Raw genomic sequence first — 25,377 nt, 5'->3', positions numbered from 1 at the left:
TAGACATCACATGAAGAGTATAACTCCTCCCAGGGAAAAGCATAGTAAAAGCATCTTTCACCTGGATTTATACTTAGAAGAGCACAGTGTGAAGGAGTTTGTATTTCAGGCTCCTTGCTTATTAGAAAAAAAATCGGCTCGATTCACCTACCGGGAAACAACTCAACAGCCAAGGGACTCATTTTCCTTATCAAGATGCTCAAATGAATCCAGTGGATTTTTTACCTTGGAACAATCACCTCTAGGGAGGAAGTTTAAAAGGATGGAGTTGGGAAAGGCAAAACTTCTAAGAACTGGCCTTAATGCCTTGTATCAGGCCATACATCCTGTGCATGGAATTGCCTGGACAGATGGGAAGCAAGTGGCACTGACTGCTTTACATTTTCATCATGGAGAACTCAAGTTTGGTGACTCGAGTGTAATTGGTCAGTTTGAACATGTTCATGGACTTTACTGGGGCTCATGTTGTGCTGCAGACACACCAGCTCTGCTTGCTGTTCAGCATAAAAAACATGTCACTGTTTGGCAGCTGAGCTATAACATTTTGGAAAAGAAAAAGCTCCTGGTTTCTCAGACTTGTGAAATGGGTGAGCCATTCCCAATGCTTCCCCAGGGCTGTGTGTGGCATCCTAAGAAGGATATTTTGGCTGTGCTTACTAAACGGGACGCCTCAGTTTTACACGCTGTTCGTTCTGATAATTCCAGGGTTAAGGCGGATATCAAAAGCAGTGGTCTCATCCACTGTGCTTGCTGGACTAAAGATGGTAATCGCTTAGTGGTTGCTATAGGCAGTGCCCTTCATTCCTACATATGGGATGATGCTCAGAAAGCTTTAAATGCTTGCTTCTTTTGCCCAATATTTGATGTGGGTGGTTATATCTGTGCTATAGAAGCTACTTTAGATTTCCAAATTGCTGTAGCCACAGAGCTTCCGTTAGATAAGATCTGCGGCTTAAATGCAGGCATTACTTTTGATGTGCCATCTGGTACTGAAACAGGTTCTTTAACTTCACAGTCTACTCTGGCACTTGGGGATGAGGAATACTCCATGGACCTAAGAAGAAAATCAATAGATTCAGAAAAATCAGTGGCTGTTGATTCAGTAGCTTCTTCTTCATCAGGTCCTGTGGATTTGACCCATATCCTTGCAAACCATCGGAGATCTGATCCCAGTCCTCTCATTCCTCTGAGACGCAAGGACTATGTCCCAGGAAACAATCAAGACTCTTCATACCTGATCTTGGTGACTTTTGAGAGAAAGGTAACGACCACCCGAAAAGTCAGCATCCCAGGCATTCTGGTCCCTGATATAATAGCTTTTGACCCTAGAGCTCAGATTGTGGCAGTAGCTTCCAATACTTGTAACATTGTTTTGGTTTATTCGGTAACCTCTTCCTGCATGCCCAATATTCAACAAATCCAACTGGAGAAAAGTGAAAGACCGAAGGGTTTGTGCTTCTTGACAGATAAACTCTTGTTGATTTTGATTGGAAAGCAGAAATTCACTGACCCTGCTCTCATTCCATCTTCAAGTTCAGAAAGGTACATTATTCGTTTAATGATCAAAGAATTAATATTTGAAGAAGATTTTTCAGTGCCGTCGGATGCCACCCAGAATCTGCTTTCTAATTTTGAATCCTCCATAAATACTCTTGGAAAACGGAAGTTCTTTGAAAATCTTGCCATGGAAGATCAACCCTTGAGCAGGGAGCTGTTAATACCAGGTAGCACTATAATTCAATCCTCTAGTGGCAGGAGAAGGCTTATAGAAGAAGTGAAGAGTCCCAGTTATGAACGAAGCTCATCATCAAGTGTGAGTGACCTTGATGAAAAAAGGGTCTCCGGTGACCCATCCATTGCTTTGGAAACGTTGGATGCTGAGCCAATTAATCGGTCAGTGGCCCTCTTTGGACTTGGTACACCAACCAGGTTTTCCAACAGACCAGCTTCTCCTAAAGTGCAGCTGGATGTGTTTCAAGAAATTTCTGTTTCTCCTAAAAATAACAATTTGCCAAGTGAAAAAGGAGCAAGTCACATATCCAGGAATCTAGAAAGACTCTGTGGCAGCTTCACTGAATTACAGCTGCACCTTTCTGAACTAACAGACTCCACTAAAAATGGAAAGAGGTTATCTCTAGCATATCCATCTTTTCAGGAGCCACCTTTTGTCCATATCACTTATCAGGTAATTTTTTTTTATTAATTTAACATTCTTATCAGGTAGCTTTTTTAAAATTCTCTTTTTAAACATTTTATTTTAAAGCAAGGGGATGTATTTTAATTTTCACAGTCCAATTAGCAGATTTCATCAGAGCTTGACACTCAACTTGATTCAGAGTTGTGAAATAACTTGCCATTGAAACAATCACTTGGATTTCTGCAACCAGTTGGTTGAATTTTATAGGAGATTCTGCATAAGAAATCAGGGTCTTTTCTTCCTTCATTGCTCAGATGTAACTACCACTGAGGCTAATTGGAGTTGCATGCAAATATCAAAAAGGAGCACAGAACATTAACTATCACTGTACAAAAGGGTTTTGAATTAGTTCAGTGTAGAGATGGGCCCACAAACACTTCCACTGGATGTGACAGCTACTCCCACCAACAAGCCTATGAAGTTCAGATCTGGGTTCAGATCCAAAGTTTGCAGCTAGCCAGTATCTCTGATGGGCTGAAACAAAACTTTAGATTTAGACTTTTGCAAAGTTCAGATGGGAAAGAGCTGAACTTTGCAACTTGGCCCATCTCTAGTTTAGTTTTTCACTGACAATATTTACACATCAGGACAGTTCAATTTTTTTTTTAAATATTACCATTTTAACTTGATTTCTTTAAAAAATGTGTATGTATTTAACTGCTAATTATTTTATTAACTAATAAGTAATATACCAAATAATCAAGTCCTTATCTAGCCCTTATTCAGACAAAACTTCCATTGATTTCAGTGAGAGTTTTAACTGAGTAAGGACTTCAATATTTGGCCCATTATTAATTAATTATTATTATTATTGAGACACCCTTCAGATTAGTATAATAGGAAACTAGATACATTTATTTGTATACCTTGTAGCTTTTGAAAATACTTTAGGATCCTTTGGTGTGGAAGGCATTACGGAAATATAAGATATTAATTTTTATTATGTAGTGGTATTAAAATTATATATCTCTGGGTTAAATTTGATTCTCAGATGTGCGCCAGTGGTTTCCTGTTACACTAATGACAGCCACGTGCACATCCAAGGAGAGAATCTTCCTCTACACATCCTGTAAGGAAGTGATTACTTGATTCAAACATCATTCATAACATTTTAGAAATTATTTTCTTGCCATTTTGGAGTATGAATGTGTTGGCACTCTGGGTGAAAGCAAAGTGTTTGATCTCGTTTAGTCAATAATTTCACTTGAATATATTGCATAGACTCCAACATAAAAAGAAAAAATACTAATTTAAATAGTTTAGTGTTATATTCACCAAAAAGTAAACTCCTGTGCCTTATAGTGAACTGAAGCTCTTTTGCCTTCTGAACATTTACTATCTCATTGTCTTGCAAGAAGCACCTTCTTTTGGGTTAGAATTAGTGGGGCCAATTCTTTTCCAAATAGAAGTTTAGGCTATGGGATCTAGCACCGGCATAAGATTTGAATTACGACGTAAGTGCTTGATTGCACATAACTATATTTGCACAAGTAGTAAGAAAGATGATTGCTTTTCTTTTAAATCAAAGTGAATTTGGTGTTGGTAAACGATGCCAGCCTGATCCCATTGGAGAATGAATTTCTTTGTTTACGAAAGGAACAGGTTGGTTTCTTAGCTCATCCAAAGACAGCACCACATTAAACTAATTCAGAAAAAGAGCCACTTAATGAATGTTTGCAGTGTTGCAGCCATGTTAGTCCCAGGACATGAGAGAGACAAAGGTTGGTGAGGTAATATCTTTTATCAGAAGTTGGGCCAACAAAATATATTACCCTCACCCACCTTGTCTCTCCAGCTTAATGAATAGGTTTCTTCCACATTTAGGTGTTCTTTGAAGGTTTCTCATCTAAGTACTGACCTAGTCTAACCCTTTTTAGCTTCTGAGATGTAGCAATACAACATAAGGTCAAAGATAATGAAAAAGAGATTGATGGCAAAGAGACATCCAGACAGACAGAGATATATTTTGCCTCAGAGACCGCCAATAATTTTCTCAGAAAATAAATGTTTTGATTAGTTTGGATTCAGACATCTGAGTCTTGTTCCTGCTTCATGAGCTGATTAGCACTCTCTGAGCTCAGAGACCAGCTGAGCCATGGAGTTACAGCCAGGCTCTGTATTCATCCAGCAAAAGGCTCAGGAAATGGCCTTGCTGCCTTATGTATAAATACCTTTCTGTGGTAAATATTCTAAATATAGGTAACAATGCAGTACTGTAATACTGTAGTACAGCATTTATTTGTAAGCTTGTCATTGCAAGGTCTGTGTCTTTGTATGGGTTTGTACAGCACTCACCACAATGTGGGCCCAACCCTGACTGAGGCAGGCATCTGGGCAGTACTGTATTATAAAATACATACAATAATAACTACAACACAGTATAACAATAGGGCTACTTAAAAACATAAAAGTAAGATTTAAATCATTATAAGTAAAAAACAGCAGTAATTAATGACCAATTATGAACTTTATTAGGTGACAATGTTAATATACACCATACTATTAAGAAAACTATGGTCTAAGATAAATCTGAATCTAAATTATTTAACAATTTCCATTTCTCTCCATAGTAAGTTACAAAAACGGTATAAGTTTTAGTAATGCTACACTACCTGTAAGGAGGAGTCTATGTTCTTTACAGATTTGCCATGACAATACTAACTGTAACTTCTGAGACACTTATGTCTATTCAGTAGTCCCCGGCCTTATATTCTATGTAAATTATGGACACTGGCGAGAGTCATGATCACCAGGGATCCTAGAAATCCGCTTGCCTTGGAAAAATGTGGAATTTGCACTTTTACAGAGAATCTTTAGTTTTTACGTTTTGTGGGGAAAAAAACCCATATACAGTGAAACCCCAATTATCTAATCTAATTGGGACCAGGGCCAGAACTGATCATCAAAAATTTGGATAATTAGGAGAATGGACGGGGCATGAACTGTCAGCCCCATGCAGCGGGACTTCAGCTGTCAACTTAAAAATTGTAACTATATCAATAATGTGTTCAACTGATACCTACGTATATTGTGGCTAGGGAAACTAAAGTTCAGCGTTTCATTTTAATCGCAGACAAATGCGGATTTTTATGTTTTTTTATTAGAGAATTTTGGGGGTCTTATCACTGAAAAGTGGGGTCCCTGATGACCACTCAAACTTTGGAGCTGTCACAATTGTAGCTTGTGTAATAGCCTTCAGCTATAGAGGTGATGCCATCATTCACTTTGAACAGCATATATTTAGGTTTGGAACTATTAGATTTTTATCAGCAAATGCTGGTAAACATCAATTTCACTGTACACTGTACACAGACAAAAAATATTTCCATTGATAATAATCAAAATGTACGGACAGACAAAGTAAGAAAAATGCAGCTTGTGAATTTATTAGAGTTTTATTTAAGGATATTTACTTTGTATATTTTGACACGATATTGACAATTTGATGGTCAGACAACAATTATTTAATTACAGTAGATGTTGAGATTTGAAAAGTTAAAGCTTTATAGCCGTTAAAACACAATGGTCTTGTCTGATCCCTCCCCATAATTCCCTGCAACTATGAAAATGTAAATTGATAAAAATATTTTAAAACCTTTAAAACAAGCAGCAATATTATCTGTCAAAAGTACAAAAAAATTAAAAACTAATTCTTCCAGGCCTTCATATATGATTGCAGCTGCATCATGTAGAGATGAATGGTTTTGTGAGTATTGTGGGAGGGCAGGCAGAGAGACTCAGTAACAGTTTTTTATTAAATAAGTAAAAAAAGAGTAAGTAAAATAATGTGCTATAGATTTGTTTCGGAGCGTGCTTTTTGCAACAAGATATTTTATCACTCAGTTTCTCTGTAGAAAAAAAGAACAAGTAATTAGCCCCATTTAGAAACTAATTACAATAGGAAATTGGACCATCAGGATTCCAGGTGACTGCCATTTAGGCAAACCTCACTAACTGGGATAAGAGTCATCTGCTGTAACTTGAAGAATACTGTTACGCTCACATTTTGTTCACAAGCAGTATTGTCTCAGAAATTGATATCACTGACAGGGTATATCACAAAATTAAACAGAAAACCAAATGTATTTTGGATTATTAGCTATCATGATTTCCCACTTAACACTCACTGATAGTGTATAGAATTCAATTTATACTTGTATAAGCACCCTTCAGACACTGTACATGTACACTGACCTGATCAATTATAAAATAAAGAGAAAAGCAAGGTTGTACAGTAAGTTATGAGACGAGTATAGGGAACAACAACAAAACCTGGGACACGATTATACACAATAGTGGGAAGGCAAGGGCAGAGGATAGACAGGAGACCAAGGTTAGAGGAGTAAAGTGAATGAGCTAAGGAATAGGTATACAGTATTAGGCGAGGGAGATTGGCGGTAGTAAATTAATCTCTTTATTGGTAATAAAGTCTCAAGGCTTTTGTACATGGCACCCAAATTTCCATCTCCATCAACCCTAAAGGCATGATCCTGCAAGATGTTCAGGTTGGAAGGGGTACATGAGGTGCTGAGTACCATCAACTCCTAATGCAGTCAGTGCATATATCTCACTAGAAGAACTCAGCACCTTGACATATAGGATACCAATCTGTCTATATTACTGTCTTGACTTTTAGATCCAAGCTATACAATAATAACTCTATTAATGAATACATACAAGAATGAAGACTCTCTTTTGGGTAAGATGGCCCTCTTTTGCCCCCAAGTTTCTGATTCAGCTATCACTTTCCTTAATTCAGGCCTTAACTTTGCTTCCAAAGCAAGAAATCTCAGCGTCATCTTTAACCTCCAACGTTACTTTACTTTCCACATCTCCCTTGTCTGTATTTCTGCTTATCACCAGTTTCAGAACATTATCAGAATTTGTCCTTACCATGTCCTCTCTGCTTTTGCTTACATCCTTATCCAAGCATTAATCACCTCCTATCTTGACTGCTGCAGTTCCATTTTTTATGGTCTTCCTAAATCTCTGCTCTCTAAACTTCAGGCTGCCTGACTAGTCTGTCACTCCAGGAAGCAGAGTCAGATCACCTTTATCTTCCATCATTTTCATGGCTTCCTTTCTATTCTTCAATCCAATTCAAAACTGCCCTCCTGATTATCGAAATGGTTCATGGATTTACTACAGCTGAAAGAAATAGAGGAAGGTACTAGGCTGTAGGTAGATCGGGGAGAATGAAGCACATTTTTTGCCTTTAAAAAAAAAAGGATGTTTTCTGCATTACATAGCGTGTTTCCATAGAAACAGATTCTGCCACTCTTAGTGACACTAAGGAGTATGTACACATGAGATGCCCCATGGATTTTAATGGGATCATTGGTGGAATAAGGCACTATTCAAGGTGAGTGAGTATCACAATCTGGTCCATAGGTAGTAAGCTGGGCTACCCACAACTGTGAGTGGACAGTGTACTCTGATTTGTACCACCATCTCATCAGTAGCTGGACTTAAATTCATAGAGATGATCTTTGTACAAAGGTGAATGAATGTGGGTGGTACAGGAGGATGTACAAGATTAAAATTAAGCAAAAGGGTTAAGAAGAGGAAAGGATAGAGTTGAAGATATTGGCAGACTGATGGGTGGGGATAAAATATGTTGTTTACTTATAGTACAAACAGATTGTATAAGACATGTAATCCAAGGGCTTTTAAAAACCTATTTGCTCTTTGCTTTAGTAAACAATTCCGCCCATAAATATACTAGCTCACATGTTACAAATAGATAGCATGGACTTGACTACTGTAGCCTCCCAGCCATGTGTTGGAAAACAGTTGCTAGTGCATTTCAAGCCCTCAACTGGAAATGACCTTAGAATTTTCATATATTTAGCACACCACTTTTCCTCAATTTTCTTACAAGATTTCTTGAGGTTTGATTGTATTCATACTTCAATATCTGGTTAAGATCTCTCACTTCATTTTCAGTTTTGAATAATGTTATCTTTTGAATAACCTGCACTTTTCGAAACAAGAAAGAATTTGAGATAATAGTTTTTCCTCAAGACCTCCTAAGGTTTGGTGAAAGAAACTCATGAATGGAAGAGACAAATATGACTCAGAAAATAAAGATTCTTAGTGTGATAGGAACATGCCCTGTCACTGAATGGGGGAAGACAGTAGCAAAGAATGATCATTAATCATAGAATCATAGAATTGTAGGACTGGAAGGGATCTTGAGAGGTCATCTAGTCCAGTCCCCTGCACTCATGGCAGGAATACATATTATCTAGACCAGAGGTTCTCAAACAAACTGGCCTGGCCCACCAGGGGCTTTCCCTGAACAAGAGGCAGCCCTAGTTTGAGAACCATTGATCTAGACCATGCCTGACAGGTGTTTGTCTAACCTGCTCTTAAAAATCTCCAATGATCAAGATTCCACAACCTCCCTGGGCAATTTATTCAAGTGCTTAACCATCCTGGCAGGAAATTTTTCCTAATATCCAACCTAAACCACCCTTGCTGCAATTTAAGCCTATTGCTTCTTGTCCTATCCTCAGAGGTTAAGGAGAACAATTTTTCTCCCTCCTCCTTATAACAACATTGTAGTATTTGAAAACTGTTATCAAGTCCCCTCACAGTCTTCTTTTCTCCAGATTAAACAAATCCAATGTTTTTAATCTTCCCTCATAGGTCATGTTTTCTAGACCTTGAATCATTATTTTTGCTCTTCTCTGGACTTTCTCTAATTTGTCCACATCTTTCCTTAAATGTGGCGCCCAGAACTGAACACAATATTCCAGTTGAGGCCTAATCAGTGTAGAGCAGAGCGGAAGAATTACTTCTCATGTCTTGCTTAGAACACTCCTGCTAATACATCCCAGAATGATGTTTGCATGTTTTGCAATGTTACACTGTTGACTCATATTTAGCTTGTGATCACCTATGACCCCCAGATCCCTTTCTGCAGTACTCCTTCCTAGGCAGTCATTTCCTATTTTGTATGTGTGCAACTGATAGTTCCTTCCTAAATTTAGTACTTTGCATTTGTCCTTATTGAATTTCATCCTATTTACTTCAGACTATTTCTCCAGTTTGTCAAGACCATTTTCAATTTTAATCCTATCCTCCAAAGCACTTGCAACCCCGCCCAGCTTGGTATAGTCCATAATATTTATAAGTGTATTCTGTATGCCATTATCTAAATAATTTATGAAGATAATGAACAGAACCAGACCCAGAATTGATCCCTGTGGGACCCCACTCAATATGTCCTTCCAACCTGACTGTGAACCACTGATAACTACTGTCTGAGGATGGGTTTCCAACCAGTTATGCACCCATCTTATAATAGTTCCATCTAGGTTGTATTTCCCTAGTTTGTTTATGACAAGGTCATGCGATACAGTATCAAAAGCCTTATTAAAATCAAGATTAGGGCTGTCGATTAATCACAGTTAACTCACGCGATTAACTTAAAAAAATTAATCGGGATTAAAAAAATTGATTGATATTAATTGCACTGTTAAAAAATAGAATACCAATTGAAAATTATTAAATATTTTTGGATGCTTTTCTACATTTTCAAATATATTGATTTCAATTACAATACAGAATACAAAGTGTACAGTGTTCATTTTATATTATTATATTTTATTACAAATATTTGCACTGTAAAAATGATAAACAAAGAAATACTGAATTGATAAACAATGATAAAATGTCAAGCATCAGAGGGGTAACCGTGTTAGTCTGTATCCACAAAAGAACAAGGAGTCCGGTGCCACCTTAAAGACTAACAGTTTTATTTGGGCATAAGCATTCGTGGGTAAAAACCCCACTTCTTCAGATGCATGGAGTGAAGATACATCTGAAGAAGTGGGATTTTTACCCATGAAAGCTTATGCCCAAATAAATCTGTTAGTCTTTAATGATAAAAATGATAAACAATTGAAATAGTTTTCAATTCAAATCATACAAGTACCATAATGCAATATCTTTATCATGAAAGTGCAACTTACAAATGTAGATCTTTTTTTGGTTACATAACTGCACTCAAAAAATCAAAACAATGTAAAACTTTAGAGTCTTCAAGCCCACGCTGTCCTACTTCCTGTTCAGCCAATCGCTAAGACAAACAAGTTTGTTTACATTTACAGGACATAATGCTGCCTGCTTCTTATTTACAATGTCACCTGAAAGTGAGAACAGGCATTTACATGGCACTCTTGTAGCCGGCATAGCAAGGAATTTACGTGCCAGATAAGCTAAACATTCGTATACCTCTTCATGCTTCGGACACCATTCCAGAGGACATGCTTCCAGGCTGATGATGCTCATTTTAAAAAATGCATTCATTAAATTTGTGACTGCACTCCTTGGGGAATAATTGTATGTCTCCTGCTCTGTATTACCTGCATATTTCATGTTATAGCAGTCACGGATGACGACCCAGCACATGTTGTTCATTTTAAGAACACTTTCACCTCAGATTTGACAAAACGCAAAGAAGGCACCAACGTGAGTGAATCTGAAGTGCCTTCCAAAATCTGAGAGGGATGAGGTGTGGAACATGCTTTCAGAAGTCTTAAAAGAGCAACACTCTGATGCAGAAACTACAGAACCCGAACCACCAAAAAAGAAAAACAACTTTCTGTTGGTGACATCTGACTCAGAAATGAAAATGAACATGCGTCAGTCCGCACTGCTTTGGATCATCATCAAGCAGAATCCATCGTCGGCATGGACATCTGTCCTCTGGAAGAGTGGTTGAAGCATGAAGGGACATATGAATCTTTAGCTTATCTGGCACATAAATATCTTGCGGTGCTGACTAAACTGTTCCATGCAAACACCTGTTGTCACTTTCAGGTAACATTGTAAACAAGAAGCGGGCAGCATTATCTCCTGTAAATGTAAACAAACATGTTTGTCTCAGCGATTGGCTGAACAAGAAATAGGACTGAGTGGACATGCAGGCTCTACAATTTTAAATTGTTTTATTTTTGAGTGCATTTTTTTTGTACATAATTGTACATTTGTAAGTTCAACTTTCATGATAAAGAGATTTCACTACAGTACTTGTATTAGGTGAATTGAAAAATACTATTTCTTTTGTTTTTTACTGTGCAAATATTTTTAATAAAAATAATAATATAAAGTGAGCACTGTACACTTTGTATTCTTTGTGGTAATTGAAATCAATATATTTGAAAATGTAGAAAACATCCAAAAATATTTAAATAAATGGCATTCTATTATTAACAGTGCAATTAATCGTGATTAATTTTTTTAATCGGTTGACAGCCCTAGTCAAGATATATCACATCTACCATAGTATAAATGTAGTATTTCAACTTTTTCCTATCACGTACATTACAAATTTACCTGTTCAGGAAGGCTCAGTGAAGCAGAACCCAGGACAGCAGTAAAAAACCATTAGCTGCTGAGTTTCTGGAAAGCTGTCAAGAAAGGGAGAAGAATAAGGTAGAATAACAATAGCTCTTTGGGAGGTGCCAGGCAAATTAGTGTTGCCAACTCTTGCGATTTTATTATAAGTCTAGCGCTATTTAATGTTTTACTTAAAGCTTCAGCTCACTGAGGCATGTGGTTACATGAGATTCTCAGCTTTCATTTAAAAAAAAAAGTTTTCTAGCCCTCATGGTTGCAGAGAAAAGCTTGAACATGTGACTTGAGGGTACCCTAAAGGTTCAAAAACAAAAAGAAAAAACACGCAATCCATTTTTTTAAATCTTGTGATTTTGAAGGCAGCTTTGTGATTTTTGGGGTCCTGACTCATGCGTTTGGAAAGTTTGGGTTGGCAATACAGAGACTGCCTGGCTGCAAGCTATGTGATCCTTTTACAAAGCTGTAAAATCTGGTGGCGGTTAAGCTGCGACAGATGAGGGAAAGGCTTGCTCATGTTGCCAGATTCTTGTTGAGGGAGAGCTGGAACCAGATACATTAAAGGAAGTTGGCCAAAAGAAGCCTGGGCAGATAATATCCACTTGAGTATCTGGAAATATTTGTCACTTCTGTATACGTATCCCCTTAGTCCTCCAATAAACTTTGTTTATGGATAAAGCAGTTTACAGTAAAGACTTTGAAACTGAAAACTACAAGCCCTTTTAGCCTCCTAGAGAGAGCAATACATCAGAATCAGAGATACAGCTTCTAGGAACAGACAGTGAAACTTGATGGAATTGGAGGAAAAATGACCTTGGGGTTAAAGCATGAGGGTGGGAGGCATGAGATCTTGGTTCTATTCTCTACATTGCCACAAATTACCTGTATGGGCTTCAGTAAATCACTTAATTTCTCTGTGCCTTGGTTTCATAATCTATAAAATGGGAATAATAATCAACTACCTCTCAAGAATGTTATGAGGCTAAATTGATTAATGTATGTAAAGCATTATGTGTTCCTCAAAGAAAAGGTGCATTATTGTTACTTAAACTAAATGATAAATCAGAAGAGTCTGAAATAATTTGGAGCAATTAAAAACAGAGGAAGCCCATGATCTTAACAGAATTCTCCAACAGTCAGACACAAAATGTAACAGAGATTAATTTATCTCTACAAACAGGAAAAGTGCCTGACCACTGGAGAGAGACTAATGTAACACTAATGTTTAAAAGCAATGAAAAGAAAAAAACCTGAAACTAAAGATCTGGATTTCTGAAATCTGTACAAGGAAAATATGTAAAATCATAGGCAGGAATAAGATAAAGGATCTTGGACAGAGCAGAGTGATCTAAGACAGTCCATGTGGTTTTATAAAGAGTAGGTCATACTATAAAATTGTGATTCACTTCTTGGGGGAGGCTACAATAAGAGATGGCAGGATTAAGCAAAAAACATAATGCACCAAATTCATCCCTAACATAACTTCACTAATTATAATCAACTGATTTGTAGTCAATTGAGATGGAGCTGGGATGAATTTGTCTTGATCATTCTTGACTTGAAGATAACTGGTATGAAGAAATGGGCCTCCACTACATTCAAAACCCCTCAAATTCTATGAAGGATCACCTTTGGGTCAGAATTTTTCAGCTCAGGCCCATCATTGTTTATAAGTTATTGATGCAAGAGCAAATCAGACAAAGTTTTTTTGTTTCTACCAGTATTCAGGCAAAATGTGGCAGTACATTTGGATCGTACAAGCTCATAAGAACAAAAAAAAACATCACTTTGCTTTTGTGCACAAATATCTGTTCTGCATATGCAAATATCAATTTTTTGAGTGCAAATGCAAAGGTCTGCAGGGACACTCATTATACCCATTGCTGAAAATTATGTCTCTTGAACCCTGTGTATAAATCTAAGTGCAATATAGTATTACTAAAAAGAAAAGCAAGAACTTGAGGGGAACTAAAATGACCAGGGAAGAGGTCTCATAAATTATGGCTACAAACAAAGATTAAAGAAATTACCAGTGGTTTAAGATCAGAAAGGGGACTTATTTGAAGTATTTCAAATTACTTGGATTTTTTTCTTCCAGTCATTACACAATAACAAATTGCTAATTATTTTTAGCATGGGGACAAGAATACAAATATCTGCAGGGATTTTTTTTTTTAATTTAGAGACATTTGTACAGTACCTATCCTAATAGGACTTCTCAGAGCAACCATAATACACAAATTAAATAATATTAAGCTACTCATCTGCATGAGTTATTTAAAATAGAATGGGGAAAAGGTAATTTCACAGAAGTTCAGTGGCACTGTGATGGTATTTATAACCCAGTGTGGTTACGTGAAAACCAGGAGGATTTAATGTGCTGCAATGAAAGAAAAGAGACTACATGGTTTAGGAGGGGTTTAAAACGCTGCAGGGTAAAGAGCACGTGGCTGCAGAAAAACTGTTTGAGATGTGGACAGAATCAAAAGCAGCAAGAGATCTTGAATAGAAACTAAGAATTGAGCATTAAAGGAGATTAGGAGACATTTATTTAAGCCAAAGGTTAATTAACATGTGGAACAGATTACTCAGTACAGAAATAGAAGATGCAGCTGTGAACTGATTTAAAAAGAAGTTTGACATCAAGAAGAAATATCAAAGGATACAAAGTGCAAACACTAACTAGAGCAGAACCCAAATTAGGTTTAGGGTAGATGGTGTCTCTTCTTTCTGTCCTAAAATGTTACAGTGCTGCAGTTGGTTTCATGTTGAATACACAAAAGGAAAAGTTGGAGGAGGAAGGGGTCAACAGCATAGTAATTAAATTAGAAGATTATGTTAAATTGGGAGGTGTTGCAAACACAAGTGATGCCAGAGGAATAAAATAGGTTCTAAAGTAATGGAAAATAAGGGCAGGAAATAAAGTGAACTTCAAAGTAGAAAAATACAGTAGTATGTTTTAGGGGGAAATAATCCAAACCATAGATATTTAATAATGGCAGAGAGTCACTTGAAAAGCAGTAATGTTGAAATTTGTCTCTGGATAATAGTGGACAGCAAATTATATATAAGCATATCTATCAATTACATAGCTACTTAGACTTTACAATCATCAGCTGTTCCTCATGCTGTGGTCTTGTGGACTTGGGCTTGGATTCACAGAGGTATTTAGGCTCTTAATTTCTATTGACTTTGATGAAAGTTGGGAGCCTAAATATCTCTGTGGATCTGGACCAAAATGAGCTGTCATCAGTAGGAACAGAATTCAGAGGCCTCAGTCCTTAGTCCAGCTAAAGTCCACCCAACACAGCACCAAAAAGGAGGACAAGGCTGGCTGTATGCCATCTTTATACTCCCCCATTCTCTGGTTTGTCTGGTTTGGCTCCCAGTATAAGTTCCACCCCTCCTTAGAAAGCTATACCAGACACGCCAAGACAGATTCCCCAGCTGCCTGATTAGGGCAGATCTACAGTCCCTCTGTTCTGCTAGAGCTGTGAGATGGATTGTATTGGGGCCAAATGTGTGACAAACACATACCTGTACAACTGGAATTAAGGAGGCTGCTTATTAGTTGTAGTAGCATTAGGCTTGTAAGCTCTGTAGGCCAATCACTAGTGGATGACATGATCAGATCCACTTAAGCAGGACTGAAATTCACCCAGAAGAGGACAGACACTTATACACATGGCCCAGTACATTACATACTCCTGAGGGCATTCTGTGCCAAAAAATTAAAAATTCTGCACCAAAAAATAAATAAATTCTGAGCACACAATATTTTAAAATTCTGCAAATTTTATTTGTCAAATAAATGTGGAGGCTCCAGCATGGCATTGGGGAGCACAGGCCACTGGCTGCACAGAGGTGGGAGATCACTGTGCAGCTCCCCCACCAGGACACGTATTCAGCGGTGAGGCTGCACCCAACTCTGACACAGCACAAGGACCAAGCCTGCCCCAGAAACACCCCCTGGCTCTTCCTCTCCCTACTAGGTGTACCAGGTATGGGGCAGGCAGGCTCATCGAGGCAGGATCCAAGTGTTGAGGGGTTTAGTGTGTGGGGATCCAAGTGCAGGGGGGATCCAGAGGCACAGGGGCTTGTTGGGGGGTTCTGGGTGCAATGGTAAAGGAACTCTGCAGGGGGGTCCAGATGAAAATGGTTGGGGCTCGGGGGGGGATCTGGGTGTGTGGGGATAGAACTTGGCAGGAGGTCTGGGTGTGGGGAGCTCAGTGGGGGGTCCAGATGCTGGGGGAGTGGGGCTCCCCCACTGGTGGGGATCCAGGTTCATCTGGTTGGGGCTCGGTGGGGTGGGGAGCCGGGTGGCTTATAGGGGTGGTCCAGGTGCAGGGGGCTTATTGGGAGAGTTCTGAGTGAGGGGTGGGTGGGGCTCGGCGGGAAGGTCCGGGTATGAATGGGTCTGGATGCACAGGGGTTGGGTGGATGGGGGAGCAGCTCCCTGTACAGGGATCCCTCCCCCTGCAGCTGAGGAGCGATGGATGCAGGGGGGGGGACAAGGGAGTTTGCAGAACTTCCTGAAGCTAAGGGAGAAATCTGGAGGTGTGACTGACCCAGCCCCGGACGCCATGCATGGGAAGAGGAAGTCCCATCCTCCCCAGCTCTGAGCCCAGTGCAGGATAGGATCCACCACCTGGGTCTTCCCCAGTTCTGCCCCCTTCCCCATAGTGACTTACCTCTCTGCTGGCTGCTCTGGGCACCTGAAACACACTGCTGGGAAGGGTCACATGACTACTCTCATGGCTTCCCTTTGCTTCCCTGTCAGAAAGTCATTTTTCTGCGAGGAAGCAAAGAAATCTGCAGGGAACATAAATTCTGTGCATGTGCAGTAGCGCTGAATTCCCCCAGGAGTGGTTAAATTTGCAAGGCAATATGGCATCAAAGAAGCTGGTGCAGTTTTGAGCTGCATGTTGTAGCCAATGATTTTAGCTTAGTAGTCATTTATTGTGTGATGTTATGATTAATCAATTTGTTATGTTACATATATTCATTGTATGTTAATTAGAGTTAATTTGTAGGATTATAAACGTATAAGATTGATCAGTATTTAGAGGAACTCAGTAAGTAAGGAACCAAGTACACATGAGTAAGACAAGCTGAAACACAAGACCTGTAGGTTGAGGCCTGCAAGACTTTAGCTTAGCTATTTTAGGTGTTGGAAACAAGAAACAATGACATAAGTGACCAAGAAATAACTCGATGCCCTAAGATTATGCGGAAAGAGGTACCAACTGGTAAAATTGCACAAAATTACTCAGAAGATTAATATTAGATCATAAAAATATCATACAGATATTTCAGGTATATCAGACACATGTGTTAAACCACGGGATACAGGTTGTGCATCAATGCTAATGAGAACAAAGGGAACTTACACAACCTATAGAAAATTGTGGTCCCTTAAGTTTCTAGGGGACACTGACCAATAAGAGAAAAGAGGGTGGACACTTTTATTGACACACGCAGAATGTAGGTGTAGACAGAATCACATTATAAATAGAGGATGCCCAGAATGGGAAAACTGAGCTCCCTCTGGGAGACTCCAGCAGGAACCATCCCTCTACTGATGATCAAGCCATGAGAGACCCATCAGACCCTAACACTGTTGTTAAGAATGTGAGTATAACTATATTTGTAACTTGTGCATAGGTCTCTATAGAATTTCTATATGCTTGGGTAATCATAACTTAAAACTTTTAAAATAGACTAGACTTTGTACTAGTGAAGGTATGTGTGGTCACTACTCTTGGTCTTTATGTGTTCCTAGAGACTCTAACTCTGAAGCAAGCAGCAGAGGTGACTTTCACTCTGTTAAGCTTGAAACTGTAGCTGCCAAAGCTGAATCCATGGTGATTTAATACCATTTTATAAAATTCACTTTAAATAAAATAAAGGGCTACAACCTGCAGACATGACTCTAAGGAGCCAGGAGACAAATGAGTCCCTCTCTTCTTGGGTCTGGTGAGACAGAACCTGTAATATTGCAATTAAATATGGGTGCCTTATTCCCATAAATATATAGATACATTGTTGGGAGTAAAGAGAAGATGAAAACCCAAAATGATAAAGGAGTTGTAGGGCCTGATTCTTGAAGTAAAAAGTGGCTAGTATTCTAACATGACCTTTTCTTTTACCTGTATGTATCCGCAGAAGTATTTCTCAAATGGAGCTGTTGCTGAAGAAACAAGAACTGTTCTCCTTTGTGATGGCAAGATCCACCTGAATTTAGTCCAGCAGCTTTTTGATCTACCCATTATTGAAATGAAACGTGGTACGTTCTGTATATTTCTGGTGGCTGGGTTACAGACGACATTTTCAATATCAAAGTTGTACTTGGAAACATATATAGGTATTTTGACATTTTTCCCAATAAGCCCTTGTTTTTCTTGTCTGAAACATGGCAGAATCTAGTAGTCCTGGCTTGAAGTAGTAATAACAAACACCAAACACCTGGTTTCCATCATCAGCACACCACTATAAAATTTGTTCTAGTACCCCTGTCAGAACATCTCCCAAAATTACACCTCTACCCCGATATAACGCTGTCCTCAGGAGCCAAAAAAATCTTACCGCGTTATAGGTGAAACTGCATTATATCGAACTTGCTTTGAACCGCCGGACTGTGCAGCCCCGCCCCCCCGGAGCACTGCTTTACTGCATTATATCCGAATTTGTGTTGTATCGGGTCGCGTTATATCGGGGTAGAGGTGTACTTAAATGTTAGGGATGATTGCATAGCTGCCTATGACAGAGTGCTGGGCAACAGCACCTAAGCCAGCACTCTGGTCACTGCGGATCTAATTACCCCAGAGAAGACCTCATTAAGAAGAGTTGTGCCTAACTGATGGGCTGGAGAGAACTAAGAGGCTAATTAGGCCATTGGGCAAATGGTACAAAAGGCACGGGAAGGAAGAGGGATGGAAGGAAGCAGAGAGAGAGAGAGAGATTGATTGATTGATTGATTGATTGGATTGATTGATTACTCTTCCCTGCTTACCTCAGGAGCTGAAGACTCCCTAGGACAGTAGGTGTAAGTAAGGCTGTACAGAGTATAAGGATGGTGGAAAGCAATATTGTAAATTATAAATATTGTAAATTGCATGGGGTGTTTTACCAGTAAAAATGTCTTTGAGCTGTTTGTGGACTTAAGCAGAGGCAAGACAGAGTAAGGCGGCAATGACAGAACAAGTAGTAATGGCTCAAGTGGCAGTGGGGGAGGTTTAGGTTGGATATTAGGAAAAACTTTTTCACTAGAAGGGTAGTAAAGCACTGGAATGGGTTACCTAGGGAGGTGGTGGAATCTGTTTCCTTAGAGGTTTTTAAGGTCAGGCTTGACAAAGCCCTGGCTGGGATGATTTAGTTGGGGATTGGTCCTGCTTTGAGCAGGGGGTTGGACTAGATGACCTCCTGAGGTCCCTTCCAACCCTGATATTCTATGATTCTATGAAGAGCAAGTGTGCCCTGCCATGCTGCCCCCAAACCAGAGCAATCAGTTAGATTCCTCTGCGGAGGGAGACAGAGAAAATAATCAGAACACAAAGTTCTTTGTAAACAGGGATGCTTCCTTTTAAAGCCTTTTGGCATCTTTACCCCTTTCCACAAACATGCCATGTACCTGATGATACGAGAGGTTTGGGGGGGGGGGAATCATTCCTGGGATATTACACTTTTTATGTCTGGAAATTCTTGGGATTAGTGTAATCTAAAATTAGCGCAGGAGTTCTAATCTGCCAAACTCTTCTCTTTACCTTCCACCTGTGATTTATTTGTAAAGATGGGGAGGAGCCAGGAAAATCTTCTCCCTGGTCCCTGAACTATCCAATCCTTGTCTGCAAATGTTTATCAGCTTCTCAGCCACTGCAGGGCATTTATTTCTCCTCCTCTCCTCTGAAATGGTTTCTGTGGCTTGTTTTATCATACGTTCTATACATTATAAATGTTTGCCTTGGTCTGTAGCTGTGATCTCTTTGAGTGGCTTCCTCCCACAGGGACACCCAACAATAAATTCCTACCTCCCAGCCCAGTTGCCACCAACAAATAAAAATATTCCTCATAATTAGAGCTGGGTGGGAGATGATTTTCCTGTCCTATGAAAATTTTCAACATTTCAAAAAATGTTCAGAGAGCAAAAGCAATCCTGGCCCCAATAACCTAGTGGTTAGGGCACTCACCTGGGCTGAGGGAAACCTAGGTTTAAACCCCTGCTCTGAATCAGATACTTGAACTTGGCTCTCCCATATCTACTAGGCTATTGGCTATTCTGGGATGGGATTCTCTCTCTCTCTCTCATTTTGACCAAAACTTCCATTCTGTACCTTAGAAACCTTCCTGACTATGTCATATGCTATGATTGGCAGCTCACTGCTAAACAGAGACTAGCAGAGGGATGGCACGGGTGCTGTCAGTGAGGACAGACTAGCGTAGGAAAATCTGCACAGCAGCTGCTTACACTGGGCCTGATTCATCCTGGTGCTGATGCTGAGACCAGTGCAAAAACTGAGGATGGTGTCTCCCTAACACTGGGGATCCCTGAAACTGGTTTGGTCTTGGGCTGCCTTAACTTGTACCCTGGCTGCAATGGTCTCTCTGGGTAGCTCTAGCAGTCAAGCATGGGTGGGACATAAGACATCTCTCCCTTTATCAGCATACCTTTTACACGGAGGTGGCTGCAGGTGGTGGAATAGAGGCAACTATGCCAACTGTTCACCTACTGGGGAGGCCTTCTATGGAATTGGTATTTTCAGAGAGATCCCTTTGCAGCAACACAAAGTGGCTTTAGCATGGGGAGGAGGGGATGAATTCCCATCTTTGGCCAGCACTACCAGTTCTTGATTTTAAGAGCACCAAATTCACCTGTTTAATTAAAGAAAACATGGAGAGATTATTATGAAAATTAACAAGAAAGCCTGAGAGAAAGCCTCTTTTCAGCCTATAGAAAGGCTGATAGTTTAGTTAACATCAACACTCTTCATTTTGATGCCCCAGGTTTTATAGAAGACAAATGCCACAGCACAGAAGCACCTCCAGATGTCTCTTCTGTCCAGTGTGCTGTTACACTCTTCAAAAAAGGAGTCTGTTTGTAAAGAGCAAAGGGAATTGTTGAACTAAGAATCCCTCTCAAACCATGCAAAATGTACCAGATTCAGAGCAGAGGGATTTATGTGATTCTTCAATCAATTGAAGAACTGACCGGGAGTGGGGAGAGGTTGCGCTCCCTGAGTTTTCCTTTGAGTTTGGGATTTAGGTGAGCTGCAAAGCTCAAAGTATAATCCATCAAAATTGCTGAGTTTCACCTCGTTTTGCATTGAAACCCTGTAAATCCACAAGTTTTGCATAGTTTTGACACAAAACCATGAGATGGCCTGGGCACAAGTGTTTGTGAACATTAGCAGACTGTACCACAAATGTGGGGTGATTTTTCCAGTTTGCAACAAAACACAAAGTACACTGAAGGGTTAACAAAAATGTTACTCAGCTCCATCCCATCCTCTAACGCCACATAATTAGATGGGACACTTTGACAAATATCCTTAGTTTGCAGTGATGGTTTCCAAATTTTTTTCTTTTGAATTAACATTTTGAAATGCTAATCTGCAACAGTGGGCCAAATTCATACTGATGCAAACCCACTGAAATGAATGGAATTGCATCAGGAATGAACTTAGCCTTGCCCTAAATGCTTAAGTCCAGCAGCATAATGCCATTACTCTTGCTAAATATAGCCTGTCAAATACAGCATTGGTAACAGCACATATTTGGAGGTCTCAGACTTCTGCAGGTCATCTGTAATAGTTATGCAAGGTAAAAGCGTATTTTTAACATTACTTTTTGCACCACCCTATCTCTAAGTAACAAAACATTTTGTGGGATATAATATAACACGAGTGTTAACTTATTGCAATTGTGATTTTTCAAACTTTCAGATGAATAGGGATAAAAACTCACAAGAGAATAATAAAAAAACAGGTTTTATCAGTTTGGCTGATAATGCAGTTCTGTTGATTTGTGTGGCAGCATTTCCAATTACAGCCCTCTAGTTTATGGACTCCAAAGTCTGTCCAGAATTAGAAAGAAGGTATTAACAGAAAAAGATTAAAGGTTCATGGTTGGGAATGACAATCTTCTTATGACGTTATAGGTGACATGACAACATGAAATAGTGAAGCAGCTTGTGAAAGTGCTTAGTTAATAGCATAAAGAAAGGAGATTTCGCTTTGCCAAATACACAATGTTGCAACTGAAAAAAAAAATCAAGCACAGCATTTTAGGGTTTTTATACTTCCTTTTTCCATAATCTTTTTCATTTTGTGTAGAAAAGCAAAATGTATAAGAACTATTAAAATATACACAATGAAACATAACCTACCTTCCTATATATCAAATGATGCTATTCAAGGTCCTCTATTCCATAATTACAAGACAAGTAGGCCTTATCAATAATATGGCACACACAGGTTCACAGAGTGGTACTGCTGTCAGTGTTCTTTCTTCTGAAATGTCCAACTGAATAAAACAAAGGATATACAGACAAATTGTTATATATGTGTATGTTATGTCCTAGGATAACATAATTGATAGCCCATTAAGGAAAAGACCCACTAGCAGTAAACATACACAGTAAATATTGCTTTATTTTAAAAGGTGATTTACAAAGGAAAGAAAATGGATTTGTATTATTTTCTGCATCTATATGATGCATGAAGCAAACCTGAATGGTTTTGATTTTCTTTCTTTATTTCTTCTTTTTTTCTGCTTTTTTAAACATTAGAAATTCAGATCTGTCTACCCTATATTTTCCTGAGAATCTGTGGAGATCTGGCGAACTAGTAGGTTTATGATATCAGATGTACTATACAAGTGAAACCTAATTAATTGAGAGGGAAAGTCATTTTTATTCAGTCTGTTTAAAAGTCTTCTTGTTGTTATTGTTATCACCTATTTAATACAAATGCCCGAGAAACACTTGGGAGAAAATACATCTTTGTCAGAGATTCAACAACCCACCTCTTCAACTGAGGAGTAAGAAAGCTCAAAATCCACATTTCTGAGACCTCTAACAAGTCATCCCACAAACCCACTAAGAACAAGACTTGACATTCCTGATATTTCTAAGGTAAAAACCATGCAATAATAAAAAACAGACATATGAAAATGGGATCCTTTCAAGACCTCTTTATATCATAAGTAAGGCTGTCAAGTGATTGAAAAAATTAATCATGCGATTAATCGCGCTGTTAAACAATAATAGAATAGCATTTATTTTAATATTGGATGTTTTCTACATTTTCAAATATATTGATTTCAATTACAACATGGAATACAAAGTGTACAGTGCTCACTTTATATTTATTTTTTATTACAAGTATATGCACTGTAAAAAAACAAAAGAAATAGCATTTTTCAATTCACCTAATACAAGTACTGTAGTGCAATCTCGTTATCATGAAAGTTGAAACTTACAAATGTACAGGTATGTACAAAAAAATTGCATTCAAAAATAAAACAAAGTCCACTCAGTCCTACTTCTTGTTCAGCCAGTAGCTCAGACAAACAAGTTTGTTTACATTTGCAGGAGATAATGTCCACTTCTTGTTTACAATGTCACCTGAAAGTGAGAACAGGCATTCTCATGGGACCGTTGTAGCCGGCATCGTAAGATATTTACCTGCCAGATGCGCTAAAGATTCATATGTCCCTTCATGCTTCAACCACCATTCGCGGGGACATGGGTCCATGCTGATGACAGTTCTGCTCAATAACAATCCAAGCAGTGTGGACAGACACATGTTCATTTTCATTATCTGAGTTAGATGCCACCAGCAGATTTTCTTTTTTGGTGGTTCAGGTTCTGTAGTTTCCACATCGGAGTGTTGCTCTTTTAAGACTTCTGAAAGCATGCTCAACACCTCATCCCTCTCAGATTTTGGGAAGGCACTTCAGATTCTTAAATCTTGGGTCAAGTGCTGTAGCTATCTTTAGAAATCTCACATTGCTACCTTTGCATTTTGTCAAATCTGCAGTGAAAGTGTTCTTAAAATGAACATGTGCTGGGTCTTTATCCGAGACTGCTATAACATGAAATATGTGCCAGAATGCGGGTAAAACAGAGCAGGAGACGTACAATTCCCACCCCCACCCCCAAAGGAGGTCAGTCACAAATGTAATTAACGCATTTCTTTTTAACGAGCGTTATCAGCAAGGAAACACGTCCTCTGGAATGGTGGCTGAAGCATGAAGGGGCATACGAATATTTAGCATATCTGCCACATAAATACCTTGCAATGCCGGCTACAAAAGTGCCATGCAAATGCCTCTTCTCACTTTTAGGTGAAATTGTAAATAAGAAGAGGGCAGCATTATCTCCTGTAAATGTAAACAAACTTCTTTGTCTGAGCGATTGGCTGAACAAGAAGTAGGACTGAGTGGACTTGTAGGCTCTGAAGTTTTACATTGTTTTGTTTTTAAGTGCAGTTATGTAACAAAAAATCTACATTTATAAGTTGCACTTTCATGACAAAGATTGTACTACAGTACTTGTATGAGGTGAATTGAAAAATACTATTTATTTTGTTTATCATTTTTACAGTGTAAATATTGTAATCAAAAATAATATGCACTTTGATTTCAATTACAACACAGAATATAATATATATGAAAATGTGGAAAAACATTCAAAATATTTAATACATTTCAATTGGTATTCTATTGTTTAACAAGGTGATTAAAACTGTGATTAATCATGATTAATTTTTTTAATCGCGATTTTTTTTGAGTTAATCATGTGAGTTAGCTGTGATTAATTGACAGCCCTAATCATAATTAGGAGTGGGGAAAAGTACAAAGTCATTTTTTTCTTCTGCATGTCACCTGAATTTAGAGCTGCTGAACAGTGCTGGATTGAAAGCCCTGGAGATGGAAGTTTCTATTTATCCCCAAAACAAATATAGCATAGGTAGTTTCTTAATAATTTATTTTAATTTTTGTCATTCCTTCATCATTTGGGAGGAGGGAATGAGCAGATGGATGAGCAGAAGTAGATGGCATTGGAGCATAGGTTAGTTGTGGAAGGCTAGACAAAAAAGTTTTGAGGAGGAAAGCGGGGGTGCTTAGGGGACATCCACATTAGCAAAAATTGAATTTGTTTTTCACTATCACTGAGCAGGGTTAGTAAAAATGCCAGAGCCCTTTGTACACTAGGACTTCCATTAATGTTACCATTGGGGAAGCTTCACTTACAGCGGATTGCCAGATATGAATTTTGCTAATATAGACAAGGTTTTAATGCCAAGGAAAAGGAAGGCTAATGTGCTGGACTTTTAAAGTGTGATTGTATATTGTATGTAATCACATCAGAACATTCATTTTCTTTAATGCTCAATTTCTTTATAGGTTCTTCTTGGATTGTTCTCACTGCAGACAGCGAAGGCTTTGTTCCATTAATGTTCAAAGCAAAACAAGAGATAATCATAAGGGATGGAAGTGACAGTTCAGAAGTCTGTGGAAGTCACTCCTGCAAAAACAGCATGTCTATACAACCACCAAGCAGTGTGACATAATTTCAGGATGAAGAATGCGAATGCCCTTCTGTTATGAGACAATAAAAAAAGACATTCTGCAGTATCAGAAACTGCATGACTAGAAAACTGTCTCCCATATATTCAGTGCGTTGAAACTGTAATACATGTGGCCCAGTTTCACAGTAGTTAGATCCTATCTGGGCTTCCATGGTCCCTGCTGCAGAATCAGCTCTAGATTCATGTCTATTTCATCTGACACTCATAAGGCTTGTGGCAGGTTTTGAG

The 25,377-nt window shown here is 38.7% G+C and overlaps 1 protein-coding gene across 2 annotated transcripts; it reads left to right on the top strand.

Moving 5' to 3' along the window:
* The first annotated feature begins 262 nt into the window (after positions 1 to 262).
* On the top strand, positions 263 to 25,377 carry LOC117874053 (WD repeat and coiled-coil-containing protein-like). Of its 2 annotated transcripts, XM_034763867.1 has the most exons (3): positions 263 to 2,185; positions 17,726 to 17,846; positions 24,965 to 25,377. In XM_034763867.1, exons 1-3 carry the CDS (start codon positions 263 to 265, stop codon positions 25,129 to 25,131), a joined length of 2,211 nt encoding a protein of 736 aa, XP_034619758.1. In that variant the 3' UTR covers positions 25,132 to 25,377. The 2 variants fall into 2 exon arrangements, 1 of the variants encoding a protein (XP_034619758.1); XR_004644885.1 differs by lacking the exons at positions 263 to 2,185; positions 17,726 to 17,846 and adding an exon at positions 22,360 to 22,688 and having other exon boundaries at positions 24,965 to 25,046.

Source organism: Trachemys scripta, chromosome 3 (assembly GCF_013100865.1).
Source record: "Trachemys scripta elegans isolate TJP31775 chromosome 3, CAS_Tse_1.0, whole genome shotgun sequence".
NCBI classification, from domain to species: domain Eukaryota; kingdom Metazoa; phylum Chordata; order Testudines; family Emydidae; genus Trachemys; species Trachemys scripta.
The sequence above is the reverse complement of the archived record's forward strand: the minus strand, read 5'-3'. Positions and strand labels throughout refer to the sequence as shown.